The 17,475-nt window shown below is 45.2% G+C and overlaps 1 protein-coding gene across 4 annotated transcripts in view; it reads right to left on the bottom strand.

The window, feature by feature from the left end:
* The window catches only part of LAMP3 (lysosomal associated membrane protein 3), a 60,084-nt gene extending 46,437 nt beyond the window's left edge, over positions 1-13,647 (bottom strand). For all 4 annotated transcript variants that reach the window (XM_065540254.1, XM_005546489.5, XM_005546488.4 and 1 more), the window contains exons 1-3: positions 13,520-13,647; positions 4,270-4,979; positions 2,929-3,057 (exon numbers count right to left, since the gene is read on the bottom strand). In XM_065540254.1, coding sequence (XP_065396326.1) covers positions 2,929-3,057; positions 4,270-4,979; positions 13,520-13,568 — 888 coding nt within the window. In that variant the 5' untranslated portion in view covers positions 13,569-13,647. The remainder of the gene's footprint in view (positions 1-2,928; positions 3,058-4,269; positions 4,980-13,519) is intronic.
* Between the last annotated feature and the right edge of the window lie 3,828 nt (positions 13,648-17,475).

Here is a 17,475-nt window from a genome sequence, read left to right on the forward strand (position 1 = left end):
AAAAATTAGCCAGACATGGTGGTGCACGGCTATAGTCCCAACTACTTGGGAGGCTGAGGCAGGGGAATTGCTTGAACCTGAGAGGCGGAGGTTGCAGTGAGCCAAGATCGCACCACTGCACTCCAGCCTGGGCGACAGAGCGAGATTGTCTCAAAAAAAAAAAAAATAATATGTATGTGTGTGTATATATATATATATATATAGAGAGAGAGAGAGACAGAATGAATAAGATCTGATACTTGATAGCACAACAGAGTAACTGAAGTCAAAAATAATTTGTTGTACATTTTAAAATAACTGAAAGTATATTTAGATTTTTTGTAACACAAAGGATAAATGCTTCAGGTGATGAACAATCCATTTACCCTCATGTGATTATTACACACTGTATGCCTATATCAAAATATCTCATGTAGCCCATAAATATATACACCTATTATGTACCCACAAACATTTAAAAATAAAATAAAAAGTCAAAATAAATTTAATAAAAAATAAATGCATAAGTTTCTGGGATAACTAAGGCCGGCGGGAATTTTCACGTTCCGTGAGCCTCTCTGCTCTCCTCCTGGCGGAGGCCAGCTACTTTGGGAATTTGTGCTGGGGAATGGAACGAATAAGGTGCATGTGGCTGGTGAAATTCAAGCAAAGCAGCTATTGCAACACTCAGGGCCATGGGCTGAGAGTGTCCCATTTTGCCCCTTCCTGAAGGTGGGTGAATGGAGGGAGAGGAGGACGACCTGCTGGTGCTTCTGGCTCTTTCTGGACACCCATTTTCTGCCCCTACCCTTGGAAGAACAGATAATTTGGGACCTCAAAGGATTTTCAGAAAGGCAGGGACTCAACACTTGGGTGGAATTTGGTCAGAGACCAGCCTGAAGGAATAGGAAAGGCAGGGTTGGAGCATCAGGAGAAGAAGAAAGCAACAAAAAGAGAGGTTGAAAGTGTCAAAGAAATCACTGTCTGCAGGTCTGCCTAAGGCCTGATAGCAGCTGCCCTTGTGTGCCACAAATGCTGGAGTTTGCCAATGTCTTCCATTAGTCAGTCAGTCACATGGGCAGTGGGGAGTGGTCTGGGTGGAACTGAGCCCTGAACCAAAGCGTAAAATGTTTATGTCTTTATCTTCTGCTATTTTGCTGAAGTAACTTTTTTTTTTTGGAGAGCAGTGATGCAATCATTGAATCATTACTCACTGCAGCCTTGACCTCCTGGGCTCAAGCAATCCTCCCACTTCAGCCTCCTGACTAGCTAGGGCTACAAGCATGCGCTTCCAAGACCAGCTAATTTTATTTTGTTTTCTTTGGCAGGGACAGGGTCTTGCTATATATTTCCCAGGCTGGTCTCAAATTCCTGGCCTCGAGTGATTCTTGAGCCACTGTATCCAGCCCAGGGACTTTTAAAGAAATTCTTGTCATCTCTATAGTTTAACTTCAATTTTCCAGGGATAGAGCAGTTATTCTACCCTGAATGTCTTCCCCATTTGCTGTGAGGAGTTAGGTATGAAGGACTGTCTTTCCCACTTGGTCGCAAAAGGAAACCACTGACTTCTCAAGTGCAACTCTACCTTAGTACGCTCCAGGAGAATAAAGCCTTTGAGACCAAGTTAATAATGACAACAATCATAACCACCCTTCACTGAACACTGTTATCTACTGTGCTAGACGGTTTACATACCCCATTCCTAATATTCCCAAGGGTCTTACTAGGTACATGTGATTATTTCCGTTTTACAGGTTGGGAAACAAGCCCCAACTCCCCTGAGATCATGCAGCTAATCCCAGCTGCAAGGGGCCTCTCAGTGCCTCCTGCCAGCTCTTACTGGGGCAATTTGAAGGACACTCTGGGGCAAGAGGGGGCAAGTCTCTCCCTGGGGAGTGGGCTGACCAGCCCCTTCTGGTCTGCGAGACATTTGCCCGTTTCAGTCACTGCAATTGCAGCTGCCGGCTCTTGAGCATCTGCCACTTCCCATGCATGGGGCATGCTTTTTTTTTTTTTTTTAATTGAGACAGAGTTTTGCTCCTGTTGCCCAGGCTGGAGTGCAATGGCGCAATCTCGGCTCACTGCAACCTCCACCTCCCAGGTTCAAGTGATTCTCCTGCCTCAGCCTCCTAAGCAGCTGGAATTACAGGCACACACCACCACGGCTGGCTAATTTTTGTATTTTAGTAGAGATGGGGTTTCACCGCGTTGGCCAGGCTGGTCTCGAACTCCCGACCTCAGGTGATCTGCCTGCCTTGGCCTCCCAAAGTTCTGGGATTACAGGTGTGAGCCACCGCGTCTGGCTGGGGCATGCTCTTTACAGAGGCCATCTCTAAGTCCTTTCTTCCATTTTTCAAATGATAAAGCCCAGACAGGTTAAGTTGCCTGTCCAAAGTCACCAGGAGAGCAAGGGACAGAGTCAAATCCACAGTGAGACTCTCTGACCTCGATCTGTGACTGCTCTGTCCACATTACTTCCGTCTGCCCCTTCCAGGGTATGGTTTGGGAAACCCAGTGCCTGCTCGGGCCCTGAATTTTGCCTGCTGTGGTTGGAAAGAACCTGTTCTGACATTTGATTTTGGTTTTAAAATAATCCTGTTCCTCTGAATAATCCTGTTCCTCTGGTGTCCACTGGGAATTTCTATAGGTTTCCTCATCTGTACAACTTCCTCCTTTGGCTGGTTTGCAAAGGGCAGGGGTGGTTAGATTCCCCAGAGGTCAAGTCTCCCCAAGAGGCCCTGAAGCCCTTTTTGGGCTGCACAGAAGGAGGCTGAAGGGGGAAGAAGACAAACATAAGATGTTGACACTTCCTCCTCTCCATCCCCAAACCCCTCATTCTTATCAGCAAAGATCTCAAACTGAAGTGTGAGGTTGCACCACCGGGCCCCAGGATGAGGGAGAGGGAAAGCTGTACCAGATGCGGTTTGTGCAAAGGAGCTCAGGCCTCACCTTGGTAAATGTGAGATTCACAAATCCTCCCTGAAAATTCAACAGAAGGTTGGAGTTTCGGGTGCCACAGTTCCCAGAGGCTTGGGTTGCGTTGGGGTCGAGGTTGAAGTATCTCCGAGGTGAAAAAACCTAAACCAAGTAAGACAGATCAGCTAAATGAGAGGTGGAAGAAAACTCTAGCTAAGGAACCAGAGGCATAGGCTAGTTTGTGAGCCTGAAACTTAAGGCTGAGGATTCACTGGAGAACTGCAAAGTCCCCAGACGGCATCTCTCGTTTCCAAACTGTTATGTTCAAAAGCTTTCTTAAAAAGGAGTTCTCTCACAGAGGAGTTCCTTTGTAAATAATTGATGGCAGGTATATTCCTGATAAGCTGCGTGGAATTTATGTTAAGTTAAACATGTTAAATGATACTAGAGGGAAGGGTTTGCTCTGTAAGGTACCTCTGTCACAAATGGCAACCTGGATGTAGAAGTTTTATTTGAAATCATTGAAGTTTGCAGAAAAAGAAAATATTGATGGCTGGGCACAGTGGCTCATGCCTGTAATCCCAGCACTTTGGGAGGCCGAGGCGGGTGGATCACAAGGTCAGGAGCTCGAGACCAGCCTGGCCAACATAGTGAAACCCCGTCTCTACTAAAAATACAAAAATTAGCCAGGTGCGATGGCAGGCACCTGTCATCCCAGCTACTCGGGAGGCTGAGGCAGGAACATCCCTTGAACCAGGGAGGCAGAGATTGCAGTGAGCCAAGATTATGCCACTGCACTCCAGCCTGAGCAACAGAGCGATACTCTGTCTAAAAAAAAAAAAACAAAAACAAACAAACAACAACAAAAAAAAAACCAAAGAAAGAGAAAATATTGTTTTAGTGATTCCTTTAGTACATTAAGTAATCACAACCCCTCTCCCTCAGTTTTCTCGTTAATATGGATTTCCATATTAATGTCACAACTGTCTAGAACCATAGAGACCATCTGTCTTAATCTCTCATTTCACAGGAAAGGATATAAGGCTTGTAAGTCTTCTGGAGTGGCAGGGAGGGGCTGAGATCAGCACTGAACATTCCACGACACTCTGCCCATGTTTGCTAAAAGTGAGGGGTATGAATATTTAAATTTTTGTTTGCCTTCCTCTCTCCAAACAGTTGCTATTAGTTTCTATTTTCATGTGTATCCTCAAACATAATCACCTTTTAAGGGAGCACCTTGGAGAGAGATGAGCTCACAGCTATTGGTTTCATTTAAAGTAAAGATACGGGATGTAGGGAATGATCATTCCCAGCAAGCCAACCTCCACTCAGACTCTTTGAAGATAGTGTTATAGTCCTGTGGCCCCAACTTACCGATTCCTTGTCTTGAACAATCAGCTGTATCCCCATCTCTGCTTTTATACAGAGTCTGCTTCCATTTAGAACTTGATAAATTCCAGTCTTGATTGAAGATGGCTGAGGTGCAAGGGTGGACCCAGGAACCGTGGAGGCAGGTGCGGCTGTTCGGGTGGTATTGTGGGCAGCTGCCGTTGTTCCTGGGGCATGGGTGGGTTGAACGGGCTTCTGACCAGTTGTGCTTTTGTGTGGTGCTATGGATAAAGTTGCTGGAAGGGTGGTCTGGTTACTGGGTTGAGTGGCATTCCCAGTTGTGTGGTTGACGGTTGATGAACTGGTTCCAGTTGTATGAGCTGGTGGTGTGATGGTGGGTGGCAGTGAATAAGGGGCTAAGCTGGGGCCGACTGTAACTTTAGTAAGTGGAGGAGCTGTGTGTGAGTTGTTGGATGTGGCCTGGGTTGTGACCAGGGTGTAGATAATTGGGCTGGTGGTTGGAGTGTTTTTTGTAGTTACTGGAGTAGTTGTTGGAGTTTTTATTGTAGCCGCTGTTTGAAAGGTGATGTGACCATCCATTAATCTTGCTGCTAAAGTTTGGTGAGGTGCTTGGTTAGCTGGTTGCTGGACAGGTTTTGCTATGTCCTGTCCTGTTGCTGCTGCAGTAGGTTGAGAATAATCTCTGGTGTTTGGAAATGCTTTTGCTCTCATTTGACTGCCATCGTGCAAAATTACTGAAAATTAGGAAACAAACGTGTTAAAAACACTAACCAATTGCTTACAAGGTCCCTCTCCCATCCCCATCTTGATGTTTGTTCATAAAAAACCTAACATGCAAATTTTTATATTGGGAGGAAATTTACAAGGGTATAACAATGAAGCAAACATCATCAAAGATTCTACCCCTAGGCCACAAATGTAATGTTCTGGTTGTATCCATGTCTTTTACAGGGTTATGACAGTTCCACAGCACCCAGCCCCTTTGCCTGTGTGCGGTGTGGTACTAATACACACCAAAGCGATCGTGCTTAGCTAGATATCTAAGTGTCAATGCCTCTTCATTCTCCACCTTCAAATGTGAATCCGAACAGCTGACATAAAAAAGTGTTCCTGGGTGCACAGCTGCTATATGAACTGATAGAGCTGGGGCAGCATGAATGATGGCAACAAAGCTTTACAGAGTTATACAGTTTTCACAGAATCACATAATCCCAGGTTTGAAAGGGGTCTTAAAGGTCATCTAGTCCAAACCCCAGTCTTTTTTTTTTTTTTTTTTTTTTTTTGAGACAGAGTCTTGCTCTGTCACCCAGGCTGGAGTTGCAGTGGTGCAATCTCAGCTCACTGCAATCTCTACCTCCCAAGTTCAAGCGATTCTCCAGCCTCAGCCTATTGAGCAGCTGGGATTACAGGCACCCGCTACCATGCCCGGCTAATTTGTGCGTTTTTAGTAGAGACGGGGTTTCACCATGTTGTCCGGGCTGGTCTCGAGCTCCTGATCTCGTGATCCACCTGCCTCAACCTTTCAAAGTGCTGGGATTACAAGCGTGAGCCACCGTGCCCAGTCCCGAACCCTAATCTGATGTCTGAGTTACACCTACAGATCTTTGCCATGTGTTCATCCAATCTAGACTTAACTGTTCCCAATGACAGGAGACTCATCTCTTCACAATATAGTCCTTTCCATTGTTTATCTTGTTCTTTGTTGTTTTCTCAATATAGACAAATTCCTGTCATTTTCTTACGTAACTTTTGGAGTGGCCCAGCCTTTCTCAACCAAGGAAGAGAAGTCATAACTGCTCTGATATTTCAGGTGGGCTGTCCTTCGTGTTCTGGCTTTCATGGCAGCTCCTCAGAGCATCTTCCTTGTCCTCCTTATATAAAATAGTTCCCCATATCCATGCTTCTCCACTGCAGTGTTAAATTCATTGCTTTCACTGCATTAATTACAACTTGTAATTATGTATGGGGACGGTATTCAAATATTTAACAATCAGCCTGGCCAGTATGTACTAGCCAAATATTTTCCTGATTAAATGTTTGCTTTTGGTTTATTTGTTGGTTGTGGATCTTTCCCAGTAGATTAACAGCACCCCGAAGGTGGGAACTGTGTGCACCGTTTTCACCAGCAGTGCCTGCGCATAGACAGTGTTCAGTAAATATAGGTCGAGTGAAAAACTGACTGAATGTGTTAATGAGGACAATAGCATTGTAGGCCTTTTAGGATTATTGTAAGGCTCAAATGAGTTGGTTTAAGTAAAACTCTTCATGGACCATTAAGCACACAGAGGGTGTCTCCTGTTGTCACAGGTTCTCTCCAGAGGTCATCCTTAAGGGCAGAGGGCCTCTGGTTCTTTTCCAACTAGAATAGGTCTATCCTTGTCTCCTTCCAGGCACATAGGGATCCAGAAAAGTGGACAAAACACAGATGATGGGCCGGGCACGGTGGCTCACACCTGTAATCCCAACACTTTGGGAGGCCAAGGTGGGCGGATGACCTGAGGTCAGGAGTTCAAGACCAGCCTGGCCAACATGGTGAAATCCCGTCTCTACTAAAAATACAAAAATTAGCTGGGTGTGGTGACACAGTGCCAGTAATTGCAGCTACTTGGGAGGCCCAGGCAGGAGAATCACTTGAACCCGGGAGGCTGAGGTTGCAGTGTGTTGAGAACACACCATTGCACTCCAGCCTGGGCAATAAGAGCAAAACTCCGCCTCCAAAACAACAACAACAACAAACGGATGATGTCTTTAGGAGTCTGTGTCAGGCACATGAGAGATGCCTGTGTCCCTTCAATTTTGTGGTTTCTCTGTGTTTACCCACAGACTCTCAGGACAGCTGGAGCTGTCCTGTGTTGGGCTGAGACTTGGGAGAACATGCAGAAAGGGAAAGGAGATCTTGCTATGCTAGTATTTACAAAGTCCTAAAGTTCATACCCAATAAAAATAATTCATATATGCCTTTTCTATCTCCCTCCTCCATTCAATACACTTCTAAGAGGTTACTTTTCTCATATTAATAACAATAAAAATTCCAGGTTACTGGACATTTACTACATAGAAGGCCTTAGGTCAAGGGCCATCTTTTACCAACTTCTCTCAAAAACCCTTTGGTGGGTACTACTTTATCCGTCTTTCAAATGAGGAAACTCAGGCTTGGAAAATTTCAGCCATTTGACCATAATGACACAACTGATCGAAGTTGAGGCAGAGACTTGAATCTGAATCAAAGCTTGCCCTTGGGTTTGAGGGGTGGTGGAGGTGGGGTGTCGCTGGGAAGAATGGTGAGAGAAGACACAAAAGCAGAGGAGAGAGGAACAGGAGGGTGCCCTCCAGTGACCCCAATTCATGAAAACTTCATAATGATGATCCTTGGTGAGAGTTTCAAAATTTCATGTGCTGAAAAGGGGATTATTTTCCAGAAGAAAAGTTCTAACTTTAAGTCCAGTAGTAAGACCCATGAATTATTTCTGTACAACTGGTTTGCAAAATAGGAAAGACAAAAGCATCAGTTCAAATTGTCTTTATAACCTTATAAAAAGATCGACGATTATTAATGACATGAAGTTATTTGAGATCATTCTTTAAGAGTCTTTTTTTTTTTTTAAATCTAAAATATCCATTTGGATAAGTTATATGCATGATACTTGAGAGTTGTAGGTTTGATGGGGTACAGGTTTACCTACAAACTTTTGTAAAATCCCTACACGTAGAACTTTTATGCCCATGTCATGGAACTTGGAGAAAGATTTTTCACTTCGAGATTATAATGGAGATTGAGTGTTGTTGAAGATTTATTTTAGCAATTCGTTTGGGTAAAACCCACATTGCTGGTTCTCTGGTCAAACACCAGTGAGAGCCCCATTAGATTCATACTATTATGATGGAGAAAGAGAATTCACTCTCAAATGTGGTTTCCAGGAATATCTTGTGGTGAAGAGTAAAGATTGCTACAGAGACCTCCAGGAGACTAGAAACCACTTGCCAGTCATTCTCTTGGGAAAGTGATTATATCCTTGCTAAAATCCTACTGTGTATGGCTGGTGTCTATAAGCTAAAGAGAATCTTCTCAACTGAGTACAATTTCCTAAACTGAGTAATGCACCCTTAAAAAAAAAAAAAAAAAAAAAAAAGCCTTCCTCAAGATGCAACTAGAGCTCTTCTCTCAGTGGTAATGAATGAACGCAAATAAATAAAAAAAAGGACTTAGTTGTTCACAAATGAACAGCATCCTAAACAAGCCAAGAAGATATATGGTACTTGGTCAAGGTGTGCTTGCTATGTAGGAAGCCTGTTGAGATGTCTTGATACGGTGTGTAGGTGTAGGTGTGTCTCTGGGTGGTGGACAGAAGGGTGGGCTAGCAGATGGCTCAACCAAAAGTGCCAAGTTTATGGATGTTACAGATCAAACCTGTCAGAGAAGTATAGTTCTCACCCCTTCTCCTTCCCTCTTCTGGCCCTCTCACTGCCCCTCCTCTCCCTGTAGGAGTGTGGTGCATAAAGGATAGGCAGGTGATTCGACTGGGGTAGGTATGCTCTGCATTGTAAAGTAGCTCAGAAAGACCATATGAGCTACTTTATAATGTATATGACCACACACATGGTCTATGTATATGACCACACATATATGACTCATTTCTGTAAAAACTGGGTCACAGGTTTTAAATGGGATGTTTGGCCCTGTAGAGGTTTAGTCAAGGTCACAGGTTTGTCTGAGGCCTAGAAAGAGGGCAGTGGGGGATGGGCACGATGGCTCACACCTGTAATCCCAGCACTTTGGGAGGCCGAGGCGGGCAGATCACGAGGTCAGGAGATCGAGACCATCCTGGCTAACATGTTAAAACCCGGTCTGTACTGAAAAAAAAAAAAAAAAATACAAAGACTAGCCAGGCGTGGTGGCAGGCGCCTGTAGTCCCAGCTACTCCAGAGGCTGAGGCAGGAGAATGGCATGAACCCGGGAGGCGGAGCTTGTAGTGAGTCAAGATCACACCACTGCACTCCAGCCTGGGCGACAGAGCGAGACTACATCTCAAAAAAATAAAAATAAAAATAAATAAATAAATAAAAGAGGGCAGTGGGCAGAAGCAAGGGCAGGTATAGACCAGACTTTGTCTTGACCCTCCCTCTATTCACAGAACATAGCTCTGGTGTTCACACACTCATCTGCCCACCGCCACCCCAGCCTCTCCTCTCCAGAATTCAGGAGACTTCGCAAACAAGCACCCCAGGCCCTTGATCCATTGCTTGGACTCCACTAGATGGAAATTCGCATGAAGAGGTGTTAGAAGGTTTTGGTTCCCCTACAACCAGTGGGTGTGAGATGAGTCATTGCCCAGTCCCCTGGGAAAGTCAATGATTTCACAAGAGATCTTTTCTAGGTATTTTCCTGACAGTCAGTCCCTTCCCAGACAGCATTTGGTTGGTTTCCCTGCCGCACCACTCAACAGTATGTAGGGGTCTCCTCTCAGGCAGGCCACACCAGACACCGGGGGTAGGTCTTTGTTCTCAGGGGCACTGTGAGGCAGACACATGAGTAGACCATACTCCTCAGTGTGACTTGTTTTTTGTTTTTGTTTTTGTTTTTATTTTCTCCTTGAGACTGGGTCTCACTCTGTCACCCAGGTTAGAGTGCAATGGCATTCTCAGGGCTCACTGTAGCCTCAGTTTCCTAGGTTCAAGCGATCCTCCCACCTCAGCCTCCCTAGTAGCTGGGACTACAGGCATGTGCCACCATGCCAAGCTAATTTTTGCATTTTTTGTACAGGGTCTCACCATGTTGCCCAGGCTGGTTTCAAACTCCTAGGATTAAGTGATCCGCCTACCTCAGACTCCCAAAGTGCTGGGATTACAGGTATGGGCCACTGTGCCCGACTGACAAGTGTCTTTATCAAATCCTCAGATACTATGAGAGTGTGGGTAGGGTGGGAATCCAAAACAAGGATACATTCTTCAGGCAGACAAGGGAGGAGATGGTTTCCAGACAGGAGGAAGAGGATGTGTAAAGGCATAGAGGCTTCAGAAGTCTTGTACGTCTGGAGAACATGACCAGAACACAGGGATGGTATGGGAAGGGAGGGGTGAGGAGGGGAGACCAGCAGGGAGGAGGCCTGGCAGGACTTGGAGACTATACTCTGTCTGCAGAGCTCTGAGGAGCACAGTCAGGGAGTCATTGGAGCCCCACGGCCATGTCCAGGTTCAGGGAATCATAGTTTAGTCCCCAGCACCTTTTCTGGCACCTCTAGGGGCAGCAGAAGTGGCTCCAGCAGGGTGCAGCAGAGAGAATCAAGGAAACCCTAGAGCAGAAGGGGCACTAGCCCTGTGACAGACTGCTGGCTGACTGTTCCAAAATCCAGTCTCTCCTTTCTAACAGAACCTCAAGTTTCAGCTGAGCACTTGTTGCCTGGAATAAAGAGCTCTGTGTCTAAGCCTCCTTTCTAGCTGGGTGGGAGCATATGACTGAGTTTTAGTGAAAGAAGAGAAGTATCAAGATCATGTGGACCTTCTGGGAAGGCTGGGTGAAGGCAGCTCAATCACCTGTGTGGCCTGCCTTTCTACAGCCCTTCTGTTTTTCCCCCTTTGACCAACCTGCAACTTGTATGTGATGGCTGAAGCTCCAGCCGACATGTGGAACCATGAGGAGGCCTTGAGGGTAGAAGTCACATACCTATATGTCGGATCCTAATGACAGATCCCCAGTGAAGCACCCCCACACTAGAACTGACCTGAATTTCTCTGGACATATTTTCACATGAAAGAATAACAAGCAACTATTTTGTTTAATCTACTGTTATTTTGGCTTGTCTCTTACGTGTAACTGAACCTAAACTTAACTAATATGAACTTAAATCCCCCATTTTCTGGAGGGAAAATTTGAGATCAGGGAAGCATGTTGACTGGATAAAGATTACTCAGAGAGTTTACCCAAAAGCTCTGTCTCTCCTAGCAAAACTTTCTGATGATTTTTGCTCATTTCCAATTCAACAAGGATTTCTTGAGCCTATGCATGCAAGGCCATGTAGTACAGTAGTGTAGAGCCTGAACCCCAAGGCCAGACTTCGTTTTTGTTTTGTTTTGTTTGAGACACAGTCCACTATGTTGTCCAGGCTGGTCTCAAACTCCTGGCCTCAAGCGACCTTCCACCTCAGGATCGCAAAGTGCTAGGATTACAGGTGTGAATCACTGCGCCCAGCCCAAACCAGATGTCTTGAATGCCAGTCTCAGGAATGCTACTCACTAAATGGGATACCATGAACAATTCTTTAACCTGCCTCTGCCTCAGTACCCTCATCGTAAAATAGGGATAAGAATAGCATCTACTTTTCAGGGTTCTTATGAGACTAAATAAGTTATAGGTAAGTAGATGTATGAATAAAGCACATAGGTTAGCTGCTATGGGCACAGGCTCTGGTTCAAAGCTTGACTCTGTCACCAGCTAGCTATGTGATCATGGGCAAGCTATTTAACCTCTTTGTGCTTCTATTTCCTCACAAGTAAAATGCAGATGATAAAAGTACTTACAAAGCTGTTTTGTGGATTAAAGCACTGAGAACAGTGCCTGGCATGCAGAAAGTGCCAGGAAGCCATGGCCATCATTGTTATTACCATGTGCTGATGAGCCCTGTACTGAGTGAAGAAGGGGCTCACGGTCAGGTTGTGAGGTGAATGGGAAAGGGACTGGAGAGACAAACAGGAGATACGGATTAACATCACTGAACAAAATCACTGCAGTAATTGCTTTCCAGGCGCTACCTCATTTGTTTCCCCAGTACTTCTGGCAGAGGATATTATTCTCCCCATTTTTTAGTGACGAAACTGAGCACCTGAAAGGTTGGGTGATGTGAACAAGGCCTCCCTGCTGGTAAGGGTCAGGGCAAGGGTTTGAATCCAGCTCCGTGCCACCCCTCAAAGGCCATGCAACACTCCACTTCTGAGGAAGAAACCTCTCATGCATCCTTCACCTAGCTTACCTCTGAGAATTTGTAGCTCAGAAAGGAATGGGTAATGTGGGCATTTTCTCTCCACTTGCCCTTGAATTCGTCAATACTCACTGTGTCTTTATTTATTTATTTTTGAGACAGAGTCTCACTCTGTTACCTAGGTTGGAGTGGAGTGGTACCATCTTGGCTCACTGCAACCTCCGCCTCTTGGGTTCAAGCAATTTTCCTGCCTCAGCCTCCCGAGTACCTGGGATTACAGGTGCACACCACCATGCCCGGCTAATTTTTGTATTTTTAGTAGAGGCGGGGTTTCACCGTTGGCCAGGCTAGTCTCGAAATCTTGACCTCAAGTGATCCACCAGCCTCGGCCTCCCAAAGTGCTGGGATTGCAGGCGTGAGCCACCGCCCCCGGCCTGTCAATATCATTGTGTTTCTGAGTCTATCCATCCATTCAAGGAGCGCTCACATACAGGTCACTGTGGGTTACCGGTAGGCTGAGATTGTTTCGCTTTTTTAATAGCTTGCCCTGAGAAGAATAATGATGATTTCCTCTCCTGTCCCCTAAAAGAACCTGTAACTGTAAGTCTGAAAGCGTGGCACAGGGAGAACTGCCTAGGTGAGGGCAGCTGGCACGACCCTTCCCACTGCTTTCCTAACATTCCTAGCATTCATGTCACAAGCAAAGGCCACCGTGCCCCCTGCTTGAGCATACTAGCCGGGCGGTGGGGACGGAGGCAGTGCTCTCATGATGTTCGATTAACCAGTAAACTTCATCACAGGAACAGCACTACAGCACCCAAGAGGACTCAATGTCTAGGGGGAAAAGCTTTGGAGAAAGTGGAGGGTCGGAACATAAAATAATCATAAACTCGGCGTCCCAGACGGCATCTGGGATGGGAAGTACAATGATCATTAAAAAAAAAAAAAAAAAAAGTCTTGGACACTCTGTCCTACACCTTTCTGAAATGGCACAATCTGTCAGACCACATCTGATGCAAGGAAGAGCAAGACATGAGCGCTTTTCCCGGATAACAAAGCCAAGACTCCCATTCCTAAGCCCTGGCTCAGGTCTCCAACTCTTAAATCCAAGTGACCTCTACAAACTCTCCCAGAGAAGGTGCCCAGAACCCTTTTGGAAGCGAGGGACAGCGTTACTGTCTTTGGGGATGACACCTGCTCTGAGTAACTCATGGAAAACAAGTTCCAGCCGGGAAGCCCTTGGACGCGCCACACCTCCCTACCCGCAGCCCGTCCTGTGGCGCGCGGGACTCCAGAGTGCGTTTAGATGACAGGGGACCGACACGGCAGGGCCACCGCGGGAAGCCCTGCGCGCCACTCACCGGCCAGGGAAGCGAAGAGCACGGCCGCCGCGCTGAGCTGCCGGGGCATGGTGGGCGCTGGGCGAGGCTCTGCAGTGCGCGGCGAGGTCCGGGCAGGCCCCTAACCGGTGCCGGAGAAACCTACCTGTGCCGGAGAGACGAAGCCACCTGTTTATGAGAAGCCGCCGAAAAGCCCGCCCAGAGCCGCTGGGCGTGGAGGGAAACTCCGCCGGCCCCCTCCTCCCCTTACGGAGCCGGGAGGGGCGGGGACGCGGCGCGGCGGCCGGGGCCGGGCCTCTGGGACCCTTTACCGCACGCGCGTGGTCCCGGCAGCGCCGGCCTCCTGCGCTCATACCCTGGGTCTCCTCTTTTCTTTTTCTTTTCTTTTTGAGATGAAGTCTCGCTCTGTCGCCCAGAGAGTGCAGTGGCGCGATCTCGGTTCACCACAACCTCCGCCTCCCGAGTTCAAGCGATTCTCCTGCCTCAGCCTCCGCAGTAGCTGGGATTACAGGCATGTGCCACCAGGCCCGGCTAATTTTTTGTATTTTTAGTAGAGATGGGGTTTCACCGTGTTGGCCAAGCTGGTCTCAAACTCCTGACGCCAGGTGATCCGCCCGCCTCGGCTTCCCAAAGAGCTGGGATTACAGGCATTAGCCACTGTGCCTGGCCTCAGGTGGTTTTACAGACCAGAAATTCCTGGAACAAAAAATACGCAATATCTTTTTTTTTTTTTTTTTTTTTTTTTTTTTTTTTTTTTTTTTTTGTGAGTCAGGGTCTCGCTCTATCACCCAGGCTGGAGTGCAGTGGCGTGATCTCGGCTCCCTGCAACTTCCACCTCCTGGCCTCAAGCGAGTCTCTCACCTCAGCCTCCTGAGTAGCTGGGACCAAAGGCACGTGCCACCACGCCCAGCTATTTTATTTTATTTTATTTTATTTTTATTATTTTATTTTATTAAGCTTATGTAGAGAGGAGGTCTTGCTGTGTTGCTCAGGCTGGTCTCGAGTTCCTGGCTTCAAACGATTCTCCCGCGTTAGCCAACCATTGGGATTAAGGCGTGAGCCAGGGCCCACGGCTCAACATCGCTGACAGGCAACCTTTTAATGTCTTATCTCCCTCCTCTATTAATTGTATTGTCTGTCAAAACAACGATGTTTTGACAGGGCTTGAGTCCCAGTGGGGAATACACATTTAAGCAATATATTAGGAGACCCTCCTTATCACTGGATTGAGGGCTTTCAGCCTAGCCTCAAATTATTTTCTGAAAAATAACTTTGGCTACCACTATTTTATCATACTATGTTGCTCCAAACACTCTAATCAAGTACACTTAACCAAAGCTTGCAGTGCGTTTCAGAATGGAATTTTTATGGTGAAAGGTGAGGGTTAACTTGTGCCAGTCAACCTAATTTCAGCGACTACCTGCTTTCTGATCTTTGAGACCGTTTATTCAAAAGACAGTAAGTGGGTATAGACTGTGTGCCAGGCACTCTTCTTATTCCATTTAAGTGCGGTAGCCACTCCGTGTGGACACGGTTGTTATTACTGCTGCCCCATTTCGCAGATGGAGAAACTAAGCACAGAGAAGGGAGTTGCCCAGAGTCCCTTAGATAATAAATACAGAAACTGGGCCATAAATCCTATCTGCCTTGAGAGTGTAGGATTTTAAGCACTATGCCGTTGTAACTGAAGAGGTGTTCACAACTAGAATATAATATATGCTTTTAAGTTGCTTACTGCCTAGTTGAGAGAAATTTATTAATATACAACAATATCTAGAGAGTGACTGATCAATTATTTACTACTCAGAGCCACACTAGATGAGGAATGGGATAGTGAAGGAGATGACTTCGTGGTGGTTTGCTCTCCAATCTTCTTCTTCTTCAACATTGTTTTCACTATTCTAAGTTCTCTGTATTTCCGTATTAATTTTAGAATCGTTTTACTAATTTCTACCAAAAATCCAACTGAGATTTTTATTAGGATTGCATTAAATCTGTAGGTAAATTCAAGAAGATTTGACATTGCAACAATATTGAGTCTTCTGATTATAAACATGGTATATCTCTCCATTTTTTTAGGTCTTCTGTATTTTTTTCCCAGATTTCTCAAATACTGTTTCAAGTTTGGCCCTAAGTATTTCATATTTTTGATGCTATTATAAGTGGCATTAAAATTGTTTTAAATTTCTGATTTTGCAGTACTAGTACAGTCATAGGTAGTTTAACAACAGGAATATGTTCTGAGAAATGTGTCATTTAGTGAGTTCATTGTTGCGTGAACAAACAAACTTAGATGACATCGCCTGCTACACACCTAGGGTATATGGGAAGGCCTATCACTGCTGGCTACAAATCTGTACAACATGGTACTGTACTGAATGCTACAGGTAATTGGAAGATAATAGTCTTTGTATATCTAAACAGGTCTAAACATAGAAAAGTTTCAGTAAAAATACAGTATAAAAGATAGAAAGTGGCACACTTAATAAAGGGCACGTACCATGAATGGAGCTTGCAGGGCTGGAAGTTGCTGTGGGTGAGTCAGTGAGTGGTGAGTGAATATAAAGGCCTAGGACACTACTGTACACTACTACAGGATTTATAAATACTGTACACTTAGGCTACACTACATTTACTTTAAAAATTTTCCTTCAATAATTAATTAACCTCCACTTACTATAATTTTTGACTTTATAAACTTTTTAATTTTTAAAAGACTTTTTGATTCTTTTATAACAACACAGCTTAAAAGACAAGCACATTGTATGGCTGTATAACAATATTTTCTTTCTCTATATCCTTATTCTGTAAGTTTTTTTCCATTTTAACAATTTTTTTAAACTTTTACAACTTTTTTTTTTTTTTTTGAGATGGAGTCTCGCTCTGTCGCCAGGCTGGTGTACAGTGGCACCATCTCGGCTCACTGCAACATCTGCTTCCTGGGTTCAAGGGATTCTCCTGCCTCAGCCCCCTGAGTAGCTGGGACTTCAGGCACATGCCACCATGCCCACCTAGTTTTTGTATTTTTAGTAGAGACGGGGGTTCACCATGTTGGCCAGGATGGTCTCGATCTCTTGATCTCGTGATCCACCTGCCTCGGCCTCCCAAAGAGCTGGGATTACAGGCATGAGCCACCACGCCCGGCCACAGTTTTTTTTGTTGTTAAAAATGAAGACACACACACACGCCTAAGCCTACACAGGGTCAGGATTGTCAATATCACTGTCTTCCACCTCTACATCTTGTCCCAGTGGAAGGTCTTCAAGGGCAGTAACATCCACAGAGCGGTCATCTCCTGTGATAAAAATGCTTTCTTCTGGTATATCTCCTGAAGGACCTGCCTGAGACTGTTTTACAGTTAATTTTTTTTGTAAGTAGAAGGAATACACTCAAAGTAATGACAAAACATAATATAGTAAATATAGACACCAGTAACATAGTTGTTTATCAAGTATTATGTACTGTATATAATTGTATGTGCTACACTTTTATACGACTGGCAGTACAATCTTAGTTTCTCACCACAAGTGATGCCCTCTCCACTTTGACATCATGACGGCTACAACATCAGTAGGTGATAGAAATTTTTCAGCCCCATTATAATCTTATCAAACCACCATTATACATGTGGTCAGTCATTGACTATAATATGGTTATGTGATACATGACTGTATATGTATACATACAATTTATTTTTGCATGCTAATCTCATATCCTGCAATCTTGCTAAACTCACTTTTTAGTTCTAGTCATTTTTCCTGGTAAACTCCACTGGATTTTCTATATAGTCTATTATATCTATGAATAAAGACAGTTTTACTCTTTACTTTCCAATTTGGACGTTCTTATTTCTTTTCTTGTCGAAAAGCCTTCTGTTGAGGCTTGAACCTCCAGGACATTGTGAAATAGCAGCCATGAGAGGAGAAATAGCAGCCATGAGAGGAGAAATGTGTTTTGTTCCTGATTTGAGGAGGAAA

The sequence above is a fragment of the Macaca fascicularis genome, chromosome 2 (assembly GCF_037993035.2).
Source record: "Macaca fascicularis isolate 582-1 chromosome 2, T2T-MFA8v1.1".
Lineage (NCBI taxonomy): Eukaryota > Metazoa > Chordata > Mammalia > Primates > Cercopithecidae > Macaca > Macaca fascicularis.